At 43.4% G+C, this 16,044-nt stretch overlaps 1 protein-coding gene and 1 long non-coding RNA gene across 2 annotated transcripts in view; one reads left to right on the top strand and one right to left on the bottom strand.

Moving 5' to 3' along the window:
- Positions 1–16,044, bottom strand: part of LOC148352840 (unconventional myosin-X-like) — an 80,310-nt gene that overhangs the window by 3,688 nt on the left and 60,578 nt on the right. The window contains exons 25-34 of the mRNA XM_088352330.1: positions 15,588–15,730; positions 15,328–15,522; positions 14,027–14,184; positions 13,659–13,782; positions 12,212–12,509; positions 8,740–8,947; positions 5,639–5,775; positions 5,261–5,384; positions 2,893–3,348; positions 1,470–1,661 (exon numbers count right to left, since the gene is read on the bottom strand). Of these exons, the coding sequence (XP_088208456.1) occupies positions 1,470–1,661; positions 2,893–3,348; positions 5,261–5,384; positions 5,639–5,775; positions 8,740–8,947; positions 12,212–12,509; positions 13,659–13,782; positions 14,027–14,184; positions 15,328–15,522; positions 15,588–15,730 (2,035 nt within the window). The remainder of the gene's footprint in view (positions 1–1,469; positions 1,662–2,892; positions 3,349–5,260; positions 5,385–5,638; positions 5,776–8,739; positions 8,948–12,211; positions 12,510–13,658; positions 13,783–14,026; positions 14,185–15,327; positions 15,523–15,587; positions 15,731–16,044) is intronic.
- On the top strand, positions 13,526–15,615 carry LOC148352841 (uncharacterized). The gene is made up of 2 exons (XR_015852647.1): positions 13,526–15,446; positions 15,518–15,615. It is a non-coding gene; the product is annotated as an uncharacterized LOC148352841 (long non-coding RNA).

A 16,044-nucleotide genomic window follows, 5' to 3' on the forward strand; every position in this document is an offset into this window, starting at 1 on the left:
GGGGGTTAGGGGAGATTGTTCTATCTTCTTTATTCATTATCCTTTATCAATCAGTTCATATTACGCTACAAAACTCAGGAGCCGGGACTCTTACTCTCAACCAAAAGGCTAAGCTAAGGTCCCAGAATTAAAGTTTTGTTGCGAATGCACCGAAAGATTTATTCGAAATGAAGAGAAACTACGCTGACGGGGATCCATGTTCACCCCCTTGACGTCACGAGCACAAATGACGTGTGCTCGGCATTCGCGCTGTTTATACGCGGAGAAAGGCGTTTGACTGTCACACGCGTAACACGCTAATTTCACGTAATAACACCGCGATACAGGCGCAGAACATGCTATTACCATGCTCCACCCACGATTACCCGCTGAAATTTTCCGTCCTACCCATGTGTAAGCACGCCCTGGCCGCGGCCAGAGCACGTCGTTCCGCGTCATTTCTGCGTCATTACCTCGTGTTGACCACGTGTGCGGCACGCGGTTTAATTGTGCTCAAACTTTTGAGCAGCTCAAAAGTTTTGAACGCGGCCAACCACGTGAAAATTTCCGACCGCGAGTAAAGCACTGCTCTATCTCGTCTATATGGCGGTCTCAATACGTCCAATAGCGCCCAACAGCATCTGCTTCACGGCCAGAAATTTCTGGCTGTGGTTCAGCCTCAATTCGCTCGTGAAAGACTGTGTGCCCACGCTCTGAAGATTTGAGCAGCGCCAAATAACTTCGCGCTGCCACCCGCGCGCGAATTTCCGACTGCGTGTTAAGCACCGCTGTATCTCGTCTGAATGGCGATCTTAATGTGTCCAATGGCGTCCGCCTCAAAGGCAGAAATTTCTGGCCGTGATTCAGCCGCAAATGTCTGTGTGACCGGCCCCTAAGCATTGCATGCAGCGGGAATCGAACCCGGCTCACAGAAGTGCAACGCAGAAACCTAACCACGAGACCAGTAGGGATGTAGATGATATATAGAAAGGAATTAGATCTTATCCCATTATTACACTATTTTTACTCACAGTGCCAGAAACTGTTTTCTAAAAAGAGCCGCAATTCCCACACCTACTTTAGTGTATCTAATGAGGAATCTGAATTTGCCTTCATTTATATCTTTCAGAACTTTTTGTTTTCTCCATTCTGGCACTGTAAAAATAGTGTGGTAAGGAGATCAAATGTAAAGCCTTTTTCATATATTGACTGTATCACTAGCGGTTTGGTAGTAAGGTTTCGGCACTCTCACTACCGACTCGATTCCCGTTGCATACAATGAATTGCGATTTTGGTCACCACAAATATGGTAGTAAACCGTAAAACCTCATGAAGTGACGCACACGAATACATACTATTTACATTCCCAATGTTATCCACCAATTTTTTGCAGTATCTAAGGTGCAAAATGTATGGGCAAATTGGGGTTTATAGTCCGCAAAACACGGTAATCTATATCCAATTGCTGACGATAACGTCAATCTGAGTACCTGCGGCGTTTCAAAGAACATTTCCCTCTCGTCCACGGTGATTTTGTACGTGCAGGGTTGTGGCGCTCCGAAGAAGATGATGTGCTCATAAGGGAAGGTCTCCAGGGGTTTGGGATCCCCTCTCTTGTACACCGAAATATTTTCAGCGCTCACGCTCAACCACAGATCGTGCGGGAAGCCTCCTTCTTTGCACTGTACATAACATTGGAAAAATTAGTTATGACAACGATTTAAATTTAAATCGCTATCCCATACTTGTCAACCTCAGCCAATGTTTCCCCTTATTGATGATTACAGTTCCTTGATTAAGAGATAAGGAAGCTTACAAACACAACAGCAAGACAGACTACGGTTTCTGTCCATCCATCCATTATCTGCACCGTTTATCCTCAGTAGGGTCGCGGGGGTGCTGGAGCCCATCCCAGCCATCTTCGGGCAGTGTGCAGGGGACACCCTGAACTGGTTGCCAGCCAGTCGCAGGGCACACATGGACAGACAATTCGCTCGCTCATTCAGACCTAGGGACAATTTGTACCGGCCAATTAACCTGACATGCATGTTTTTGGAATGTGGGAGGAAACCGGAGTGCCCAGAGGAAACCACACAAGCACGGGGAGAACATGCAAACTCCACACAGGGAGGCTGCGGTAGCTGGACGTGAACCCTGAATCTCTGCACCGTGGGGCTGCGCTGTCATGATTACCGATATGCTTCACCTGTGCCCGCTCCTTTGGCGCCAACTGCCTCGGACTCTGATTGGCTCTCTGTCCCTATTTGAACCCACTCCTATCCGTCCCCTGTTGTCAGTCCGTCTGCGAACCTCAGTTTACTCTAGGCAAGCTTTTCGACCCTGACTTACTCCTGTTTTTGCCCTCGTCTGTTTCCTGGCTTCGACCCATTTTTTGATCATGACCACGTCTGCTCTCCTCTCTTGGCTTTGTACTCGTTGCTAATCCCGACCACGTTTTTTGCTCTCCTGTCCCGGCCATTGACCGTTTTTTCCATTCCCGGCACCGCCATCTCTCGCCACGGAAGTGCCACTTCCGCGTTCAGAGCGACCTGCCTCCCGCGACTAGCGATCACTAGATCATGTGTGCAATCCTTACCCTTATTCCCAATAAAACTGAGAGAAACGTAACGCAAGTGGGTCCTGTATCTGTTCTGGTCCTGACATGCATGCTAACCACAGCAGAGGAAAAACAACACAAGACCATTTTAACATTTTCCAATGCTGTAAACATATTTCCAACAAATATAAAAAATAAGTGACAAACCTTTATGCATGAGTAATTTTTTTGTTTGGATTTAAAAAAATGTTTTGCAGCTTTTTTCGTTTTTTATCATATTCGGTTATGGCTCTTTCGACATTTTGGGTTGCCGATCCCTGTTCTAAAGCAAAGGTGAAATCAAAGAGCATATGTACCTCCACATCAAAGAGCGTGGATCCATAACCTGTCCACTCCTTGATGATGGTCATGTACTTGAGCATGGCCTGGTGCTGAAGCAGACCATGCAGGCGACACCACTTCTCCACGATGCTGGCCCTGGTGGCCGACATCTCCTCTTTGATCCACATCTCCAGCATCTGCTCCTCCTCCATGCGCTGCTTCTTCAGGGAGCCCGTTTTCAGGCCTCGCCGTAGGGTCCCGTCCAGAAAACTGGTCCTGCGCCGCTCCAGGGTCTGGCCGGACCCCGAAGCGGCGCTCATCTTGGTGTACTGCAAGATGCGAGCGCGCAGGCGCCCCACGGGGTAGACGCTCTCCAGGTTCCACGCTGCCCGGGTTTTGTCACCGTGGAGGAACTGCAGGCGCAGGGCCGCTAGGTGCTGCAGGGTCTCCTCGCGGGCTGGGAAGTGTCCTCGGGTTAGGCTCTCGTGGGCCTGAGGGGGCAGAAACAAAGTCGGAGTGTCAGGACTGGATTGGGTTGGCAGTCGTGTCCGGTCCTGTCCACGGTCAGTTGCTACGAAGCCTGATTTTATCGAGATGGGGTGTTATGTCAAAAGAAAATAAAGAAGATGAGTAAATGTCCCATTTGGCGCTGAAATTCAAAATGAACACTCGTCATAAACACAGGATACCATTCCTTTTTAGTTCGGCGCACACTTATTTTGGAATTTTGTTTCTGCTAAATGTTACTGCACTATTTTTCATTGCACTATTGTTACGAGGCAATGTTTTTTCACAGCATTATTGTTACTATGCACATAACACTTAAGCCGGTCTCCAAGCACAACTTTGTAAATACTTCTGCCTATTTATCCTGACATTCTTTTTCTTATTTTTCACCTTGAAGTCTTTATAACGTGGCTATCCCGAAGTGCCGCATCTAATCTCGTCGTTAACAACGTTCACTACATTGTAATTGATGAAAATAGAAATGAAGACAATTCTAATTCTAATTCCGGATTGGTTTTGCTTTGTGTGGTAGTGTTTGTTCACATTGAACACTCCAACAATAATTATTTTTATTAGCTCCTCTATTCTAAAAGTAAACATTTATTGAACCTCGATATGATTCACAAAAATGCTCATAAGGACTCCTGACTTGTCATTTGGATCACCTGTGCCCGCTCGTTTGGCTATACTATTTAAGCCCAGTCCTTTCATTCGTCTGTTGTCAGTCCACCAGCGAACCTCTGTTTCTACAAGGCAAGCATTTTGACTCTGACTCCCGTCGGTCCCACTTTTAGCACCCGTTTTTCCACCCGTCCCTTCCTGATCGCCCTGTTTGTCTACAGCTACGACCTGTTTTTGACTGTTTGTTCTCCCGTCCCAGCTAACAACACGTTTTTGGTCCCGACCATGTTTTTGTTCTCCCGTCCCGGCTATCGACCTGTTTTTTCCGTCATCGACACCGCCATCTCCCGCTCCAGAAGATCCACTTACGTATTCGGATCACGATCCGAGTGTGTGAGCGTCTTGCTTCCCGGGTCCAGCGAGCACCGGATTGTGAGCGCTGCCCTTCCGCTTTCTATCAATAAACTTAACGCTACGCATTTGGGTCCTGATTCCGTTCTTGTCGTGACATGACTAATAAGCGAGTGATTCAAAGAAAAATCAAATAAAGATTGATACTCCTGGAACCAAAAAATCAGATACTCCTGGAACCCAAAAAAATCAAGAAGTGAATGAATAAATTAGTGGACAAAATAATGAATACATAAGTAAATATGGAAAAGATAATGCGCAAATTTAACTAAGAAAACAAAACCATATTCTGCAAAGGTAAAAAAGAAACAGCGACTGCAGTATGAAATTAATATTAGCTGAGAATTTTTATTAATTTATTGGATTTTAATTTTCTAATTTTAATTTTGTGTATTTATTTTTAAGTATGTTGCAGTTGTATTGGATAGATTATACTTGAGATTCGTTATTTTTATTCCCAATATTTTTGCTATTCATTCAATCATTGATTCTGAGTCCTTTGTAAAAGTGGCCTGTTCAAACATTGTTATTTAGGTATGTAGTCCTGTATTTACTTACATTTGAATGATAACATATATTTTCATATTCATATCGTTTCTGTTGGATTTATATTGGACTTATCTATCTATTTCAATTTACATTTTATGACAACATTTACTCCCTAAAAACGGACATGCTTGAACATCATTATTTATTGAAGTATTTGGTGCTGTATTTCCTTAAATTCAAATAAATCTATTCAGTTTTTTTAAATATTAGTTTTCATTTTGTCATATTCATACTCCATTCATCTATTTATATTAATTTTCTTTTACTCACATCATTCAGTCATTCATTTTTTCTAAATAGTCCGTATAAACTGACCTGCTCAAACATGAAAGCAAACTCCACCCCCTCCTTCGGCATGCTCTCCACATCCAGGAAGCAGTAGAGTTTGAAGTAAAGCTTCCACTGGCCACCGTCCTCTACTTCTTCACTGCCAGCCAGTCTAGTGATGGCGTAAAAAGAACAACAACAATAATGATTAAAATTAAGGAAAGTTCTGCTTCATAATCATGTCTTGAACCATGTATGCTTAATCTTCCTGAGGTCTTGACTAATTTGTGCAAACCCAGCACTAGTTAACTCCTTGCTGCCAGATTGGTTGAAATCGAACTATGGACGTATATGACGTCAATGGCAGGAAAGGAGTTGAAGTCAGTTCATTCAAATCCTAATAATCTGTTATCCGGAGGATCTCACCTTTCAAATTTCGCCAGCACGTCTGCTACCAGAACCCTGCTCTCCACAGCTTTGTCGATTGTGTTGTTGTGCTCGAAGAGCGCAAACATGTTCCTGCTGTCTTCCATGGCCAAGCCTCTGATCAGCTTCTCCACCACCTGATGCAAAAAACAGGGGTCAGGGTATCGGTGCACTCTTAAGAACGACACCAGCCAATGGTCGCAACAACAAATCTGATTGGGTTTCGTTGAGCCCTTGAGGCTTCCTTGTTTAGTTGCATCACATCTGACATCATTTCATAAATGCACATGTGAAAATGTTTATTTTGACCAGGTTTTATGGACTGTCTGTTGCTAGAGAGTAAAAAGAAGAAAGATGAGGGGAAGAAAGAAAACAAAAAGTGAAGGAGCTGGGCACGGGGGTCTCACTGGGTCTCATTGGGCCCTGGCGGTGTCAAAACCAGAACAGGAGGAGGACCCAGATGCGTAACGTTTTCACACAAGTTTTATTTTACGGGAATGGGGCAGTCATGCGCGTGAACACAAATGCCGGTGATTTGGGGATCAGAAGAAGTAAGACAGAAGTCTGACGTGGAAAAAAGAGGCCGACGAGATCGATACCAGAGACAAGCAGATACCGGACAGGACGGGACAGACAGGATCGATACCAGATACACGAGCAGATACCGGACAGACGGGGTCGATACCGGAAAGGACGGGACAGCCAGGATCGATACCAGATACACAAGCAGATACCGGACAGACGGGGTCGATACCGGAAAGGACGGGACAGCCAGGATTGATACCAGATACACAAGCAGATACCGGACAGATGGGGTCGACACCGGACGGGACAGCCAAGATCTATACCAGATACACGAGCAGATACCAGACAGACGGAATCGATACTGGACAGGACGGTACAGACACGATCGATACTAGATACTGGAGTCAGATATCAGAAAGGACGAGACAGACAGGATCGATACCGGATACTGGAGACTGGAGTCAGATATCAGACAGGAAGAGACAGACGGGATCGATACCGGATACCGGAGACTGGCGCAAGATATCGGACAAGATGAGACAGGCTGAATCAATACCGGATATCGGAGACTGTAGCAAGATATCAGACAGGACAAGACAGACGGCATCGATACCAGACACTGGAGACTGGAGTCAGATATCAAACAGGACAGGATAGACTGGATCCATACCCGATACTGGAGACTGGAGTCAGATATCAAACAGGACAAGATAGACAGGATTGATACTGGACAGGATACACAAGCAGTCAAAACACACATCTTGCGGGTGCAGAGGTTCGTTGACGGACTGACCAGGGGTGAGTGAGTGGTTTGACCTTAAATAGGAAGGAAGCCAATCAGGCAACGAGCTGCAGCTGGCGCCAAACGGGCAGAGCCAAGTGAGGGCATTGGGCAACCGTGACAGGTGGCTTGCTTACTGGGTTTGCCGATTCCAATTCATAAAATTACAAGAGAAAATGCTTATTTGTCCCAAGTTTTATGGACTAAAGTACACCAAAAACAAAGGGATAAAAAAATAATTCCCCCAACAAAAGAAACAAAACTAACAAGAACCCTAAAACGATAAACGAAAAACAAAATCAAAATAATGAAAACAAAACCAACAAAAAATAAAGCAAAAAATGTCCCAAAAATACATAGAACATAAACAAAAAACAAAATAAACGCAAAGGCACCCCAATAAAACAAACAAAATACAAAACTAACTGAAACAATTAAAGCCCGACCACGTTCTGCTCTCCTGTCCCGGCTATCGAGCTGTTTTTCCGTCTATTACACTACGATCTCCTGCTCTGGAAGATCCACTTCCGCATACGGAACACCTTCCGATTCTGTGAGCGGCTTACTTCCCGCGTCCAGCAAGCCCTGGATCGTGGGCGCTGCCTTTCCTCTATATCTCAATAAACTTGTGATTAACGTTACGTATCAGGGTCCTAATTCCGTTCTGGTCGTAACAAAGTCCTATTTATTTGTGACGCCCTTATTCACAAGAAGTCTCAAAGGGCTGCACAGGCCACAGATTAAATGTCGAGTCGGCTTTATGGGGCAATTCTCACGTCTAGGGTAACTTACTCAACTGCCTGTGAAATACGGTGATAATATTTAATGTCATTCTGGTCTAGAAGAGTCGAATGTCATTCTGATGGTGAGTCAAAACGATTGGGTTTGCAGCGATGCAGTTGCAGTCAAAAAAACAAAAAACAAATAGATAATATGAAAAATCTTTAGTGAAGATAAGAAAAAACAGCTTAGCTTGTCATGGTTGCCATGGCGCCCAATTGGCCCCACCCATGGAAACCAACTGGGGCTCGTTGGCGGATTGCTTCCTGTGACTACTTAAGCGCTGTCCTGAGAGTCGTTTTTTGTCGGAGCGTCTGCGAAACTCCTGCTAAACTCTGTTTTGACACGTCAAGCCCTGAGAATCTCAGTTTTTCCCGTGTTTTGGCTCTTGTTTTGCCAAGCCCTGTGAATCTCCGTTTTTTTTCTGTGTTTTTGCTCTTGTTTTGTTCGCGCCCAATCTGTTTGATTTTGACCACTTCCGCATTCCGAGCAATCTACTCCCCACGACCAACGATCTTGGATCGAATGTGCGCTCCTTTCTCTTCTCCCCAATGAACTGCGAGTAACGTTACGCGTGTGGGTTCTGCTTCCTGTTCTGGTCCCGACATAGCTGGTGTTTGCAATGTTTTGCTTGTTTGGATCCTGATCATTTTCAAGTGAAAAACAAGATTCATACTTCTATTTCAAGAACGTGTTCTTTAGACTTTTGAGCTGAAAGCTTCTTTTCTTGTGTTTGTTCACTGATTAGCATGAAGAGCTACCAGTTTTATATGAGTTTCTAAAAAAAAGTTAGCGTTTTATGAGTACAGTATGTTGTTACTTTGTTATTATTATGTTACTACAAGGTCGTAATTATTAAAGGTAGAGTTAAAACAGGCTGTCAACTACTCCCTAGAAAATCACAAAGACCTATCACTGGTGAGCGTTCTTTTGGGGAGATGTGTTTTTGGATGCCTGACATGCCTGAAAAGAAATCAAAAAATGTGAAAAAAAATACCCCCCAAAAAATTCAAACCTCGCCAGCAGTGGTGTGTGAGTTGACGGAGATCTTGCAGGAGCCGCCCCCGTGGCAATAGATGGTGGTGGTCATCTCCTGTCGAGTGAGCAGCGCGATAATTTCCTCCTGGGAGGGGACAAACTCCCTCGCCTTCGTCTTCTTCAGAGACTCGTTGATGAAATGCGCAAACATTTCGATCTCAGTCCTAGGGAACAGCTCCTTTATCCTAAAATCACATTAGAATATAGAATTTCAATGGACTCTTTTAGATCACAGACATTATAAAATACAGTGCAGCGTCGTGGTATACTTTTTGCGGTTTCGCTACGTCGATTTTCATTGCGCATTGTGTTCTGCATTCTGATTGGCTAAACAGTCGCCCCGCCCCTTTGTAGCTGTGCGTCTCAGTTGAACATGTAACAGCTTGACGAACATAGATAATGTGAGCGCAAATCTTATTTAATTACGAGTTGATTTCAAAACCACCAAAAGGCAGAGGGAGATGCTTTCTATCGCCAACAAAGTTGGACTTCTCACAAAAAGGAAGGTAGAGGCATTTTTACACCATATATTTGTTTTCCATGATGGCGACAAAATATCAACTGAAGTAAAAAAGTGGTGGAAGTGCTAAAATGTCGGACTCCTTCCAAAGGCCTCTCTGTCATTTCAAAGAAAAGATCGCCTGTGAACGATGAGATGGAAAGGTTGTTACTTCTGTGGATTAAGGGAAAATAAATTACCTGCGACATAATTTGCGTAAAGGCAAAATTAAAGACATCTTGGCAAAATTCCATAAAGTCCCGGAATTCGTGGAACTTTATCACCCAGAAAAAGTTTCAACTGGTCAGGCTATTGCTCGCGCATTTTCGAGGGATAGTAAAAAAAAAAGGCACCTCTACTTCCAAATTTTTCAGGTTACAAATCTACTCCCGGAACGAATTAAATTCGTAAGTAGAGGTACCACTGTATATTATTTTTTTTAATTATAAATTGATAATACAGAAGTTATTTGTAATAAAACATTTATAAAGCACAGTTTCTTAGTTATTTGGAATGTTCTATTCTTGTTAACATTTTATGCCACATCTTGGTTTCCCAATAGCGTCCACATGATGGCAACAAAACACCATCTGAATTAAAAAGTGGTGTTTAAATTCAAATTTGCCGTTACATAAATAAGCTGATAAATCTTAGCAGATATTTAGTTGAAAAATGTTACTTACGTCTTACGAAGATACTCAATGTATTTCCCCTAACTCTGAAATAAATGTATATAGTGTAAGAACAATCTCTGTATTCCTGTACATCAAATGTAGTCTTTTGGGGGTGTGATGTCATGTTTTTAATGTATTCATTTTTTAGTTTGACTGTTTTTTTTACCTATGTTTGTTTATTCTAAATTAAATCTTTTTGTTGAAAATATTAGCTTATTTCTCACAAAATATTAAATTAATTCCCCCTAAGTCTAAACAAAATATTTATATGTGTTACAAAAAAAGAAAACGTTTTTTCCCATTTATTTTATTTTCACTTTTTTTCCGTGAAACGTAAACATTTCTTTACATCTGGTGCAGTGTTTTGGGAGTGTGATGTCATGTTTTAAATTCAATTGAAATGAAATGAAATGATCTGCATTTATATAGCGCTTTTCAAGTCAAGACTTCCCAAAGCGCTTTACAGTGTGCTTCACATTTCCCAATAGCGGCCGAGCAGCCATGTAAGGCGCTAACCTGCATATTGGGGGAATTAGGGGTTCAGTGTCTTACCCAAGGACACTTCGACATGTAACACGGAGAAGCCGGGATTCGATTTGCGATCTCTTGATCCCAAGACGAGCGCTCTACCTCCTGAGCCATTGCCGCCCCCAATTCATTTTTTTATTTTTTACCCATTATGCCCGTCCGTGTATTTGATATTTTATATTCAGGATTCGTACACCTTTATTATGGCCAATTTCTCGCACTTTTTAAGAACATTTAAAGCCAATTTTCAACTTCTAAAGCACCATGAAACGAAGAAATCCGGTGTGAATAATCTATTTTTCATATCCACAAATATGTTCCCCATTTATGTACATGAGTTTTAATCTTGTGTGTAGATTTATCCAGATGTATGACTTTTAGATGTTGAGTAGATCGCGAATATATCTGTGGATCTGAACAATACGTGTGTAAATCTCTCCCCATATAGACAAATCTCTCCCTATATAGATTTTGGGTAAAATGCTGGTAATATGTAGCTTACAGTTCTTCCCATAACAATTTACCACTGGGAAACGCTACCTTAAGTTTTTGCTTGGCCCATAATAAATGTCCATCATTAAAACATATTCCTTGGACTAATGCACATGTCATAGTGACCTCTTTAGGTGCATCTGTCCTCTTGGGTGGGACCCATTTGGAGCAGTGAGGCTTCATAGGACAATGCCATACAAACTAATGCCGTTAATCACGAGCGAAGAAAAATGTAATGGCATAGTGAAGGCACCAAAGAATAGTGTCGGCGTAGTTTTTAAGCACACTTGTCGTAAAACATGGCTACAATTCCAAGCATTTAAAAGCACTTTACCCATGATTCAAGCACTTTCCAATCCTTGAAAATACATTAGAATTCAATCATTTTAAAGGATTTCAAGTAAATAGCTTATAAAGTTCATAGTTCGCGGATCCCTTAACCAACAGGGTCGTATGGGCACCACTTCCTGTGGTGTGTCTTGGGCAAGCACAGCCTGGCGGTGCCCATTTCTCTTGTTTATAAAGTACAGTGTCATGATTGCCGATTCAAGGCACCTGTGACTTCTCAATTGGCGCCAACAGCCCTGAGAGCTGATTGGCTAATGAACTCTTTTCAAACCCCCGGCTTTCAAGAGAACCCTGTCAGATCGTTGAGAACCGTTGCTTCCAGCTCGGCAAGCTCTCACGTTCAGACTCTTTTCCTGCCCCGTTTTTCCTTGCTTGATACCTGTTACCAACCTGTTTCCGGACCTGAATCTGCCTCGTTCTGCCTTCCCGATATCCGACCTGTTTTGCCCCACTACCTGCCTGACACCTGTTGCCGACCTTGTTTCCGAACTTGGCACCGCCCTTGCTCTCCCGTCCCTGCTAACGACTTGTATTTCCTGCCAATCTCCGACCATCCTCGCTCGACACAGAAGTGCCCCTTCCGCGTCTCCAGCCAACTGCTACCCTTGTCTGTCAACCATTGGATCGTGGAAGCAAGCCCTACTCTCCCTCTTTATTAATAAAAACTGAGCAAATGAGCGCTATTGGGTCCTGTGTCTGTTTCTGGTCTGTGACATACAGTACTTTTATTTGTTAAACAGCCTCTAACTAGGGTGTGTTTTTTGTTTTTTAATGTGTAATAGAGTATTTCATATTTCGCGGATTTTGACTTATCGCGAGTCCTATTTGGAAGCCAACCCTTGTGAAAAACAAAGGATTGTTGTATACAAAAAAAAAATAATCAGGATGTTAAGCAGATTTTATCATACCGTTTAAGGTGAAACTTGAGGTAGCGCAGGATGCCTCGAGAGGGCAAGAAGGTGCAGCTCATGCAGGTGAGGAGATGCCAGTGAGCGCGATTGGAGGGACTGTTGGGGTGCGGGACGTGATTGGTCTGCTTGATCAACTGACAGTAGACCTCGTCTCGGAGCGGCCGTAAGTCCTGACACGTTTGCAGGATTCCTTGGATGATGGGCACGGGATCGGAAACCGCCTCCATCTCTTGCAGGGAGTTGAAGATCTTGACGGCTTCGTCTTGCAGGCTCGTGTAACCCTTTTCCTTTTGCACTATAAATATAAACAAATAAAAAATTAGGACTGATAGGATTGGTAACAGCTATAGGACACTGGAGTCCGATAACAAGCAGGACGAGATAGACAGGAACGATTCCAGACAATGGAATGGTCAACTAACCTCTGCCCTGCAAGACGTGGGTTTTGACTCTGTTTGGTTTTCCTGCCTTGAGTTTTCTGTCCGGTATTGTTCCCGTCTATTTTAGTCCTGTTTATTATTATCTCTAGTTTTCATTCACGTCTACTTTGTCCTGTTTAATTTCGATATCCTGTTTTGATATCAATCCTGTCTGTCCCGTCCTGTACGGTATCGACCCCACCTGTCCGATATCTGCTCGGGCAATTGGTATCGATCTCGTCGGCCTCTGACTTCCTGTCATCCCACGCCAGACTGCTGCCTAACGTGCATGACTCCCCATTTCCCGTAAAATAAAAGGCTTGTGTGAGAAACGTCACGCATTAGGGTCCTGATCCTGTTCTGGTTCATGACAGTACTGTAAGATTGTTTTACTTATAAAGGGCAGAAATGTTCTTATTGTACTAGAAAAATCTGTAAAAATATATTGAATCTTGAAATATTTATCTCAGAATAACCAAATGTTCTCCCCGTGCTTGCATGGGTTTCCTTCGGGCGCTGCCGTTTCCTCCCACATTCCAAAAACATGCATGTCAGGTTAATTGGCCGGTCCAAATTGTCCCTAGGTGTGAATGAGCGAGTGAGTTGCCTGTCTCTGCGACCGGCTGGCAACCAGTTCAGGGTGTCCCCTGTCCACTGCTCGAGGATAGCTGGGATGGGCTACAGCACCCCCGCGGCCCTACTGAGGATAAGCCAGTTGCAGACCACACTGTGACGGACAACTCACCTCTAGGGACAATTAGGACCGGCCTATTAACCTGACAAGCATGTTTTTGAAATGTGGGAGGAAACCGGAGTGCCCGGAGGAAACCCACACAGGCACGGGGAGAACATGCAAACTCCACACGGGGGAACTGTGGTAGCTGGACTTGAACCCTGAACCTCTGCACCTCTGCACCGTGGGGCTGCGCGCTAATCACCCATCCACCGTGCCGCCTTATATGTATATCCATATGGGCAAAAATAGGAAACCATATAAACGGATCCAAAATTTGCCAGTAACTCACAGTGGATGCTGACATCTCCGTAAGGCAAAGGTAGGAGCGGGGAGTGCAAAGGATGCTGGGTGTATCTCAGGATGGGGTTTCTCCAGTACGTTTGCTCCACCGCCTCCACATTCAAACTGCTTTCCTATTGAAGAAAAAGGAAAACAGCGGCTCGGTCCGGCTCCATAAACAACGGGATACGTCACCGCAGGACATCAAGTAAAAGGGACAGCGGCAAACAAGTGTTTTCACAACACACATAGTGAGTACCTCACTTTACTACACACTGTGTCCCTGCCAGAGACTTGCACGACTGCAAAGAGTTGAGTATATTAATGTTTTTCACGTGCTGGTGTAGCCATAATAGCCGAGAAACCAAAAAATCCAACCTTGATGTCCCTGATGAGTTGCTGCGTCGGCGTTTCGATGGGCACTTTGCTGTCGATGGCTCCCTGTATGCCGTTTGTCCACCGCATGGCTTCATTAAGCATTTTGGTGTAGAGGCGGTAAGAGTGCTTTCGGCCGTGGATGATGATGTTCCAGTAACCTAAGACGGGAAGAGCGGCGTTACACCATGTTTTACCACAGTACGGTAGAGCCCGGATGATAATACGTCCTGAGAAAGTTAGTGACAAGGGGAAGGAAGAACGGTGAGAACAAGGGACAAAATTGGTGTAGGAACTCGATAAGAAAACCGCTGCTCAAAAGGTAAAATTATGGTGTCCCTAATTTATGATGTTCTCACATTACAATATTGAATCAGATGCTTTTTTTGTTCCCTCAGTATTTTCCCCCATAATAGGAAATAGACACAAAATTATTTTGCTTGGCCAAATACTCTCCAATATTTCCCTTTTTTGTGTTTATACCTATGAATAGGCAATTTAAGTCTCAGATGCCTGTCTGCTATTAGTCGACGTCATATAAGATGCTGGTCTGCTATTGGTTTCCGTCATAGTATCGTGAATATACGACTATGCTATTGGCCAAACTCCTTCCCACAATGCCTTTCTCTTTTTCCGTTTAGAATCTTGTGTGCTTTGTAATAACTGCGAGTTCAATACAATACAACACTATATTTTTCTGTACTGTATTTATTAACATGGCTGTCTGCTATCGGTCAAAATCATGTAAGATGCTGATCTGTGAAAACGAGCTTGCGAATATCGATAAATACGAAGAAGGCGCACGTATTGTTACCCTTGCTAAGGAATATGGTCGTAACTAATCAACGATCGGGACAATTTTTGGTCCTAGGGTGTGACAATCCCCATAAAGGGAATTATTAATTTGAATCCTCCCCTTCTATGATCCTCCCTTCTCCTCTCCCGTCTGCATCCACCCACTAACTCTACTGTCCCACCTCAGATCACACTAAAGGTGAAAAACAATTTCACATTTATTTAACGTTTATATTTATTTATAACATCATTTATTCATAAGCATTTATATTACATATAAGTAGCATTTGTCATTTCCAATTTTGTTACTGATGTCTAATATGTACATACAATTGTAAAGTTTTTACCTGGGGTCCAGGGGGTTTAGATCACATAAGTTTATTACTATGAGTTTTGATCCATTGCCATGATTTTCACATTGCGATCCCATCTCAGAACAGATTACTTCGTATTTCTGGGGTCTAATGTAGTTTTTTTGTAGGACCAGTTTTCTTTTTCAATGGACTCACCAGTCTCCTTGAAGACCTTTTCGTCCGGTTGGACTACTGAACACAGACTGTTGAGAACCAGGGTTCCCAGTTTGGAGGCGCTACGCTCAGATGACTTGTAGTAGTCCAGGGAGTTAGTGGTGAGGACAAACCAACGTTTCTTTAGCTTCAGAGACGTGCTTTTTACGCCTGACTTCATCTCCTTTTGCAGCCAGCCTGCAGGAGGGAAACAACATTTTATTACACTGTTGGTTTTATTGCGCCTGATTACTTTGTGCTACCTCTGACTATAAACTCCTGCCCATCGCCTCTGGAGTCTCCCTTGGATTTCTGCAGCAGTCCGATCCAGTGGTGCATCTCTTCGGGTGTGTCCGTATTGCAGTGGATGACACGGTTGGCGGTGATGATCACGAAGGAGTTTGGTCTACAAACAGAAAAAAAAACAATTTATTATATGCAGAAATCATTGCTTAACTCATTTAATGCCAGATGTCTCTCAAATGGGAAGGGCCCGTCCGTGCCAGCCAATTTTTGCCATTTTGACTCATTTTGGAGCTCTACAGAAATTTTTGTTCTGTAGCATTGCCATAGGACATATAAATAGAAAGTTTCAACCCTCATCTTTCATGAGAAGAAAAAGTATATCTATTTTTTACCATTGTTTAGTACACAACAGTTTATCATTGCAAAGTTTCTTGAAAATATTTGTTTCCCCCAAAATTGAGGAAAATGGCTTTT

Source organism: Urocampus carinirostris, chromosome 14 (assembly GCF_059441175.1).
Source record: "Urocampus carinirostris isolate Australia breed hairy pipefish chromosome 14, RoL_Ucar_1.0, whole genome shotgun sequence".
Classification (NCBI taxonomy): Eukaryota; Metazoa; Chordata; class Actinopteri; order Syngnathiformes; family Syngnathidae; genus Urocampus; species Urocampus carinirostris.